Source organism: Nothobranchius furzeri, chromosome 7 (assembly GCF_043380555.1).
Source record: "Nothobranchius furzeri strain GRZ-AD chromosome 7, NfurGRZ-RIMD1, whole genome shotgun sequence".
NCBI lineage: Eukaryota > Metazoa > Chordata > Actinopteri > Cyprinodontiformes > Nothobranchiidae > Nothobranchius > Nothobranchius furzeri.
Genome location: NC_091747.1, coordinates 34799602 through 34810484, shown reverse-complemented (window position 1 = coordinate 34810484; position 10883 = coordinate 34799602). Strand labels below are relative to the sequence as shown.

The 10883-nt window shown below is 39.6% G+C and overlaps 1 protein-coding gene across 1 annotated transcript; it reads left to right on the top strand.

The window, feature by feature from the left end:
- Positions 1 to 1235: 1235 nt before the first annotated feature.
- LOC139070706 (E3 SUMO-protein ligase ZBED1-like) lies at positions 1236 to 5415 on the top strand. The gene is made up of 3 exons (XM_070553429.1): positions 1236 to 1475; positions 2550 to 4172; positions 5353 to 5415. Exons 1-3 carry the CDS (start codon positions 1236 to 1238, stop codon positions 5413 to 5415), a joined length of 1926 nt encoding a protein of 641 aa, XP_070409530.1.
- The last annotated feature ends 5468 nt before the right edge of the window (positions 5416 to 10883 follow it).

The window sequence follows — 10883 nt, the reverse complement described above, 5'->3', positions numbered from 1 at the left end:
CTGACGCACAACAAGTTTGCTTTGGGAAGAGAAGTGGTTTCGGTAAGTAAGTTTGGAGGAGAGCTGGAGTGCGGAACGAACACCACGGGGAAAGGAGCCCGGCAGGCTCCTTTTCTCCCACCAAGCTATTTCTGTCAAGCCAGACAGAATAGCTGAAATGCAACCCGCTAACGCAGACTCGTCCCAGAGTCTTTTGATTTCTGAGTTAATTTAAACACGAGAAAGCGCATCTGCCGAAACGCTTCAGCAACGTGTACCGAGGTCAACTCTGGACTGGACCGTGGCACACCTTCGTCTTCTCTGTCAGCCAAGGTGTCATCTGGAGAAACATCCTCCTTCGAGGTCCGGATCTAAAAGAGGGTCCTAAGTGCGGTGAGGCAGAACACGACCAGATAGCGTTCTGATGCTGCTTTTCTAATAAGAACTAAAGTTTAATTGCAAAACATAATTTTTCACTCAGTTCACCTTCCCTCTCCCTGAAGCAATCTCAGACACCTGCATGCACACATTCATAATTCCATCATCCTCAATCTTAGCACATCCAACACAAGGTCTATTTGAGCAAGCTTCAAATATCAACTGTTTTAGATTGTCCAAAAAGGTTGCCAATGTTGATTGTTTTTCCTATGATTGTCATTTCAAATCGTTAGTTTAAATTGAAGAAATAAATCTCTTAAAATTTAAACTTGCCTTTTCATTGAAGTGAAACACAGACGAACGGATACGATCGTCAGTTTATCGATGAAACCAACCTTTGAGTCTTCTCATCTCTATAACATTTGGTTATTAATTTGTTAAAATTAATATTCCAGATTATTATGTAGAATGGTTCATCTTTCATAAAAGAGCCAGGAACCATTACGCTACATCCACATATAGGTTGATTACTAACATCACTGAATTACATTTTAGTGTTCTTCTTCATTCATATATATATATATATATATATATATATATATATATATATATATATATATATATATATATTAGTGTTGTCAAAAAAATTGATACCTAGATATAAATCGATATTAAAAGTGGTATCCAAATTAGATATTCCATCCCTGTGGTATCGATATTATGGACTATTATACACAGCCTTCTTCAAGTACACCGACACGCACGACAGCCAGGTGCCGTAAAGCAGCCTCCACCTCCCAGACAAACAGAAGAAGAAGACGCTGCATGACGACACTGCTATTTCCCGCGCGAGTGGTCTCCGTTTTGTTTTGTGAACAATGGCAACAGCGAATTCGGGAGGCGCTTCACAGCCCAACTTAGTCAACAACACAAAGAGCAAAAGTGCAGTGTGGAAACACTTTGGATACAAGGCTGATGAGTCGGGGAAAGCAACAGACCATGACAGGCCCGTTTGCAAGGAGTGCTACAAAGAGATCGCTACGAAGTCCAGCAGCACAACAAATTTGGCCAAGCATCTGAGAGACCGACACCCCAAACTGCATGACGAAATGAAACAGGTGTCTAAAATTTATTAAATCTAGTAAGAATGTGTCTAATTGCACCAACAAATTTGAGCTCACATATTAGTATTAGCTAAGCTAGCATACCAAGTCCGACACGTAGTTGTATATTCACGCTTATGTGCTTAAAGGAAAACTCCCGTTTATTGCAACCCGGACTTAATTTCTAGCATGCAGTACGTTTGTTTACTCACACTGACAACTTTGGTGCTACTTGGATTCCCCGGGGTATTTAGATCCATCGGCGAATCGCCGTCAGCGTATATCCATATGATGGGTGCGGACGGGCACCCATGGTGCAGCCTCGAAATAAGACATTATCTGCACCAAAACATCTTCATGTCGAAAGGTTTTGTTAGGAATCATTAATGTGATTCCCCTGTTCGTTTGGAGCGGGTCTGGGATTTCTAGACGTAAATAGACTAGCCGCGGCTAATCTAGCCGGCGCTTTTAATGACGTCACTGCCGTGCGCCAATCTGTTTTCATTAAGATTAGATGTACCTACCGTGGCGAAATTCGTTTTCTCCCTTTATTGACCAACAGAGTTGTTCAAAAGTACAGAACCAAACATATGGCATTACAGCTTATGACAAAAATGCAACTTAAACAGAGTTTAAGCAGCAAAACATCACTCTGCAAATATAAACAAAGAACACAACATAATTCATAAAATTAAAATAGACGGAAAATAACAATTAATTCAAAAACACTGATATGAGGAATTTCATGGCATTTAATTTTAATTTTTGAAGGGATTTACAGACTGAATGAAAAATTTGCGTTCTCATGCCATTTTAGTTTTAATCTGAGCACAATCCCCACTTGGTGCTTATTGATGGAAAATGTTAAAATTGGAAACACACAAATGTGTTCCATGTTGATATTTGCAGTAGCATGTCTAAGTGACTGCTGTTGTAGACCAGAAAGCGTGAAAATTGCTGCTTCTTTTTTAAGTTAAACTACAGCTGAGCTCAACTTTGTTGGTGCAGACTGCAGAAAGAACTTTTTTTTAAAATTGACATTTGACTCGATATGCATTCAAATTGTTTTTGTTTCATTTCTACAACCAGGCTCAGGCTGATGCAGAGAAACAGTTGACATCCACAACCAAGCCATTCCAGCCGACATTGCCTGCACTATTTGATCAGCAACGAAAATATGGACCTAAGTCCCCAGAGACTCTAAAACTGAACAGACTTGTTGCTGAATATATTTGTATGGATCAAGTGCCCATTTATTCAGTTGAGAAGCCTGGCTTCCAACAGCTTGTTACGCACCTTAATCCCAGGTATAGCATTCCATCCTGCAATTTTTTCATGTACAGTGAAATTCCTGCTCTGTACAAGAGAATCAAAGATGTTATACTGAATCAGTTTGTGGGTAAACCATTTTACTCATGCACCACCGACCTCTGGAACAGTAGGGCATCAGAGTCGTTTATGGCTGTGACTATTCAATCCATTACTGATTCTTGGGAGATGACGAGCTGGTGTTTGGGTTGTGTTGGAATTCACTCTGACCACACAGGAGAAAACATCAGGGAGGCATTTGAGGAGGTCATCCAGGATACCTGGAAGCTGGACCTTAACCTAATGGCAGGCCTTACAACTGACAATGCCTCCAATAATAAAAAGGCTTTTGAGCAGGACTTTTTATGGATCCCTTGCTTTGGCCACAACCTGGATTTGGCAGTCAGCAAAAGTCTAGAGGTAGACAAGGTCTCATCGACATTATCCAGACTTAGAAAAACAGTGTCAGCCTTCAGCAGGTCACCAAAGATGGTTAGACTACTTAAGAACAAACAAAAAGAGCTGCAGTTAGTTGAACACAGTCTCATTCATGATGAGCCAACACGCTGGGGCTCATCCTTTGAAATGGTGGACCGATTTTTGGAGCAGCAACAAGCTGTGTGTGCAGTTCTAGCAGAGAACAGAAAAAAGTGGCACCTCATGCCTAAAGATACAGACATTACAACTTTAGAGACTGTACAGGAAGTGCTGGGCCCATTAAGCTCATTCACTGATGCTCTCAGTGGAGAAAAGCATACCACTCTTTCCTCTGTGCTCCCTCTCTGCTGGAAGATTTTCTCAGTTTTAACTGTAGAAGATGATGACTCTCACCTGAAAAGGCAAATGAAGGAACTGATAGCCAAAGATCTAAAAACTCGATACCAGGATGGGCGCTTACAGTTGCTATTAAACATTGCGACCTTTCTTGACCCACGTTTTAAGCTAAATTTCACAACACTGAAAGATGAGGTAAAGGAGCACCTCTGTGATAGCTTAAGAAGCATTTCAAAAATTCAAAATGTAGCTTCTCCATGTGAGACTCGGCCAGCAAAAAAATCAAAAACTGACTTGAAGGGATTGTTGTCTGACATTCAAGGGGAGAAAAAGAAACACCCTGATGCACCTCATGAAGTTGAAATCACTTCTGCAGATCGTGACAGGCCAGAGTACAAGCTGAAAAATGAGCTGACTTTGTACCAAACCATGCCAGAAGTACAGGCAGAGCATGATCCACTAACATGGTGGAAAGCCAATCACACTACCTTTCCTCACCTGGCCTTGTTGGCCAAAAAATATCTTTGTATAGCTGCCTCAAGCTGTGCCTCAGAGCGCATCTTCAGTACATCAGGGCTCATTTGCTCCCCAAGAAGGGCAAGACTGACAGAGGAGCACATTGATATGTTGGTGTTTACTGCAAAAAATATCCATATGGCAAAGCAAATCCAGGAAAAAGTGACACATTAGACAAAGAGTAGAGGTTTTGCTCTTTACCTCAATCCTGATTTAAGCTTAACTATAGTCTAGAGTTAATAAAGTTTTACCTGTTCAACTGTTTTATGTATGTGCTTTCTGAATGCACATTTGATGACTGACAGTCATATGTTATTGTTACCATTTTATGTTATGGTATTCATATCGAGTGTTCAAGAGCTCATTGGTTATACTTTAAGTATTTTGTGTTTTCTAAATGCACAAGTTTGACTGACAGTGTTGTTTAAATATGCTTTTTTTTCATTTTTAGTTGATTTATTTTCATATTGAAAACAGATTTTATGAGACATTTAATTTGAGACAATTCATGTTAACTTTCGTCAGTTTTTGTATGCACTTTTAAAAAATGCTGTTACTTGAAAGTTTTAAGCACTTTAGTTTATACACTTAATTCTTATATTTAATTTTTGCAATATAAATTGAAGAATGTTATTTTTTGAATAAACTTGTTCAATAAATTGGTGTTTTTAAATAGTATCGAAATCGAGTATCGAGAATTTGTTCTAGTATCGAATCGAGTTTGAAATTTTAGTATCGTGACAACCCTAATATATATATATACTTTTTGCATTATTTTGCTTACTTTTTGAAATAGCTTTTATGATTTCCTTCAGTTTCATGTACCAGTTATGGGTTACCCTTCATTTTTGATGACATTGATGACATTTTTGATGAAAAAGCGTTAAGTTTCCCTTACATATATTATAGGGTATTGATTATTTTGTTCTTTTCGCAACACTTTTCCAGTACACGTAGTTTGGTTCCTGCCATGGCTGCTGGATTTCTATAGCCTGGCAAGCCAGACTAAATAAATGTATTATTTAGTCTGGCAACGCTCCACTGATGGCTCTCGGTTGTGGGGCGGTTTCTACCATTGTCTTTCAAATGATCTCTGCATGCTACTGGACAATGAATGTGACATACTTTTGTTTCACTCTGTTGCGTCATCCCACCCACCAGGCATATAGAGTGCCCTGATTGGCCCACAAAGGGGATAAAGCTCTATGATTTGTTCACTAAGCAGATAGAGAACTATGATTAGCCCACCATTATGGACCAATCACAGCTCTTTATGTGTTTGAAACCCCTCTAGAGAGCTGTGATTGGCCAGCCAGAATGCTGTTGGGCTGCAGAGGGTCCAGTAGAGCATAACTAGACCAAACTTTGCAAAGCAATAATTTGGTCTTGTTCACTAGGCTAGGATTTCTACAGTTCGCCTAGGATCTGGTCTGTTCCCTGCTCGTCTGCTTCCTGCCTAAGGATTACTCTAAGTGGAATTATTATTGCCTGTTTGGATTTATTACTTTGAGTCGGGATGACCATTGACTATTCTCCGGTGTGGGGGTTAGCTTTTCCTCACTCCTGATGCTCTGTGCATGGGAACTAACCTTTCCTTCCTCTTCAAAGTCCTTAAGGCCTCTGGGATTATTCAACGACTCGTGGTTTCTGCCAGGACCCCGTGTCCTTGAAAAAGGGGGTTATGTAACCTCCGGAAATGGTCTGTTTTTCCATCTACTGGTCACCTCTTCAGTATCGGATCATTTGGAGACATAAGTCTTAAATGGTGCTTTAATCTGCAAGAAGAAGAAGACAAAAATATCATTTCTATAGTGCCTCTCAAGATAAAAATCACGAGGCGCTTCACAAAAACAAAAAATGTAAAAATATAAAAAAGCATTTAGAAAATGTTTAAAAATATATTTAAAATGGGCAAAAATAGGCAATTGTGATTAAGAAAAATGTTAAGAAAAAGAGAGAGTGAACAGGAAAGAGGGAAATCAGTGGATCATGAGGAAGGTGGAATAGGTGGGGAGAGCAGAATAAAGAGAGAGTGGTGAAGAAGGTCATACAAAAGCCAGCTTGAACAGGTGAGTCTTCAGCTGAAAGAAAGATACTGCTGCTTCGCCAAGGTCCCTCCAAGCTCACTTTTATCTAAGACTGGTTTTTATCCAAGCACAAGATGAGTGAACTTTCAAAATTAAATCATAAAATGAACAAGATGAGTAAATAATCACATGGTTGAACGAACAATAATGGATGAAGAATAACAACAATGTTTTGATTAATCTGTGCTTAAAATACTGTGGTTGAAATGAATATTATTATGTTATGATCAGTGTAGCGAAGAAATTCCTACATTTAATGAGAAACCACAAAATGTGAAATATCATGAATTATGAAATATCACCTTAATGGATCTTTAAGTAAATTTAATCAGAAGATTGGATCTTTTTATTGCAGGGATTGAGCAACACTTAATATTAACTTCAAGAAAAGAGAATGAGTCAAGTTTTAAAAGTTTAAAAATTTATTACTAAACAAGTTAAAACTAGACTAACTTCAACACTAGGTGTATGGTGCAACTAAGGTGAGGTAAGACTGAGAATGGTGTAGTGTGGAATGTTGTTCAGAACCAGCAAATCCGGAAAAACAATTAGTTCTGATGTGAGTGGAGGTGATGTATTCGCGCTAAGCTTTCATTCGGACATTCATAACACACATTAAGACGCCATTCTGTCGGCCTACGTACCCTTTTGGAAGTCCCCGTTAGATCAGGAATGTCGAGGTCCAGCTTGACCCTCTCTGGACCGGAAGCCGGTAGGAAAAGCAGCGGTTGCTGACCAGACCAGTCTTGAGATACTTCACGACAGTTTTGTTGGCATCTAGCGAGACCCAATATGGGGTCGTAATGATTCAGCTTTTATTCTGAAAGGAACCGTTACAGCAGTTGCAACAGCAACAAATTTTATCCAGCTTGTCGTTGGTTCTTTCGGCTGAAGAGGAAAGTTATGGATTGGCCACTCCGACAACTTCTCTAGAACGCTTTGAACTCCCGTTAAAAATGACGTGGGCATAGTTTTATAATTCGGATGTTTTGATTTACGGTCAGAAAGAAAAGATGACAGATTTACCAAGCACCGCCAAAACCACGCCTCCGTCAGATCTGGAAGATTGTGACTGGATCAGTAAAAGCAATGTGTGATGTGGCTTAACCTTTCGTGTAATCAGTCTCTAGTGGAAACATCTAAAGTTGTATTACTTATTATATTCAGTAGGATTACAATATCAAGTAATTGATATTTTCATTTCACAAATTGGTTCACATTTTATTGACTTACACTTTGATAAGCTTATTAAAAATAGAGTTCTTTGATTTATTAAAAAGAAAGAGTCCTTTGTCTTCATTCTTCTCTTGGGCTGGAAAGGAAAACAGTTTAGAAGTAAATGCATGACCTTGAGCAATATCTCATGCAGATTAGTTCTTGCTGAGGAGAGGGGGGATTGACTTTTAGGTGGAAAACAGTCATTTAATTCCGGTACATATCCCCCCTTTTCAATGGTATGGTGGTCCGTACAGAGACCACCTGGAGTTGAATAAACCAGAGTCCTGAAGGGACTCCGACAATAGGGGAAGGTGCAGTTCCCAGGAACAGTATAATTTCCCAGGAGGAGGCCAAAAGTGGTGAGGTACAAACCCCACTCCGAAGAACAGTCTCGCATAATCCCTTTGGAAGCACCTAAGTCAGCAGATTTTTTTAAGATATCCATGTGGAGGTAATAATTTGAAGCAGGAGCAAAACTTTATATATCCACAGGTAGGGAACAATTCCAGAATAATATATTGATCTTTGTAATTGCACGTATCGTGATCCAGTGCAGGAAAGAGCAGCAGGTAGGTCAGGTCCCAGCGAGTGAAGTATCCCAGCAGCCATTCCGGAATCCACAGACGTCCAGGTCCTACGAGTCGGAACACCAATCAGGAGGAGCAGAATCCAATGATGAATCATAGGTCCACCCCAGGAATCGAGGATCATCAGCGAAACTCAGTAGAGGAGAGAGAGCACAAAACTGGGCATTTCAATGTAGACACAACAAAACGGCGTCTAATGTAAATCAATAAAGAAAAAGAAACCTATCAGTATGAGTACCTGCCTGTACTATGTGTAGCAATTATGTGAATAGCTCAAGTGAAGAAATGGATGCAATACACTACGTGTACTGGAAAAAGTGGTGTAAAAAGAATAAAGTAATAAAACCCTATACTGCGTGTATGGGAAAAAATAGAATCACTTTACTAAGCAAAAATTTTATCAAAATGAAGGGCAAAAATGGTTGTAGCCCATAATGGTGAATTAACAAAGTTAATCATAAAGTTATCACTTAAAATAACAATAGAAAAGTAGATATGAGTGTCAAAGAGCACTAAAAATGTAAATCAGTGAAGTTAGTAATCAACCTACATGTGAATGTACCCATAAGGAATTACGATTAGTGAAAAATAAAAACATATTTGGATAACAGTAATATGTAGACTAAACCCATCTACTGTTAACTAACTGATTACCAGACTTCAGGAACCCACAGCATGTTCATGTTCGGGACTCTGACGATAGGGGAAGGTGTAGTTCCCCAGGAAGAGGCCAAAAGTGGTGAAGTACGAACCCCACTACTTCGATCAGTCTCTCTGTGTGGACTCGCCGACCATGCACATTGATGGCAGTTATTTTCGACACGGTGCTGCGCCTAGGTCAGGCACGGGTGTCGTCACCAAGGTCCCTCCAAGCTCACTTTTATCTAAGACTGGTTTTTATTCACAGCACAAGATGTATGAACTTTCAAAATTAAATCACATAATGAACAAGATGAGTAAATAATCATATGGTTGAATGAACAATAATGGTTGAAGAATAATAACGTTTTGATTAATCTGTGCTTAAATTACTGTGGTTGAAATGAATATTATTATGTTATGATCAGTAATTTTAGATTTAACAAGTTAATCGCTATCTTCTGACAGCTCACACACTCAGACACGTGACGATGACAAGGTTAAGCTAATATCCTGACACATTGCTTTCTGTTCCACCAATCAGAACTCCTGTATCTGACATGAGGCATGTTTTCTGAGGTTTGTTGGTAAAACCCTTTTTACATGTCAAATTCTGATTTGTTTGTAAATCAAAATATGACGATCATTAAAACAGAGCTCACTTCACCGTGAGTCAGTTCTAGTTCTTTTGAGTTCTTGAGAAAGCTTTGGACCGGCCATCCGAAGCAAAACCTCTTTAACCCAGAGAACCTTTTGACAAGCTGTAAAAAACCTGTTGCATGCTACAGCTGACCGCAAACGGTTCCTTCAGAACAAAGTTGAACCAACTTCAACTCCTTAAGAGTTATTCCTAAGACACAAATAACAACTGTTGTGACCTGAAGACATCTCGAGACTGGTCTAGTCGGCACTGCGGTTTCTTCTACGGACTTCGGTACCTCTGGGGTCCCCGGACCTCAACACATTCCGGATCTACCATGGGGGTCTTCGAGGGTACGTAGACTCGACAGATTGCATCTAATGTGTTTGATGTAAGAAATTGTGGTTTAATATTGTTGCTTTTAAGCTGAATAAATTACCTCTACTTATGACCAATAAGCTATGATATTCTATAAAAATATAGGATGTCAACCTTATTATTCTTTGAATGTTTAATGAGAACATTCTAGGATTCTTTGCTTTTTAAGTGATCAAACACACTTTGTATCAATTCAGACAGAGTCAGGTTTATAAAAGGTAGGAAATGTATTTTCTAAACAAATTAAAACAAGACAAGTTAAATAAGATTACTGTGATAGATGAATATAAGTGGATGTAATGTGATGCATGGTGATTGAATGGTGTGTGTTTATCAGACCCTTATATCTAGAAGAAACAGAGTTCTGGGTGTGAAAAGAATTTGGTCTGTTTTAAACTATGAAGTTGGTTCTTATCAAAACGGCATCAGATGCAATTTATGTCATGCCTACGTACCCGTTCCTGGAGACCCCGTTTGGATCCAAGATGTCAAGGAGTCGGTGACCCCACATGCACGTGACTCATAGGAAAACCTTGATGCGACCAAGTCAGTCCTAGGTTGTCTCCCGAGTCACAACATAGATGAAATTGTTTGCGTCTAAAACAGTTGTTTCTGAATAGCTGAAGGAACCATTTTGCTGTGTCCGCTGTAGCTTGTAGCAGGGTTGACAGCTTGTCAAGAGATGTGGTTAGAGAGTTTTCTCCCGGTGACCAGTCCCGAATTCTCCTCAAACTAACAGAAGGCTGCATCTAACAGAATGCTCAAAACTGAATGCTACTTAGCCACGTCAGCAGGCCCTGACTGATAGATCAGGCGTTTAGGTTTAATTCACTAGGGAAATTAACCTCTTCGACCAAGGTATTCCTTTCACAGGCTCTCGTAATTAAATTGTCAGAATTGCGGTAATTACGGTATGTTACGTCATGACGTCGCCCTCCCGCACGGAACTAAGATTAGCAGCCGGAGCTACGATAAGCTAACGGGAATATTAATGCGTGCGTCCTGTGACGTGTCCACTTGACTACGGTCATGGTTTCAGACTCTTATGTCTGGATAATCCGGTACAAAGCTTCGGAAAACATCCCGTAAGTGCTTCGGGCTGTTTAATAATTCACGGTTGATCAGACAGGAAACAGGAGGTAGCTTTGTGCTAACGTCTGACTTTCTCTGGTCCGAGTTACACAACAAGCATAAACAGAAGTGACAAAATCACATTCAAACGAACACACATTCACTTTTAACAACAACTTTCATATATTCACCTCAGTGCAGACAC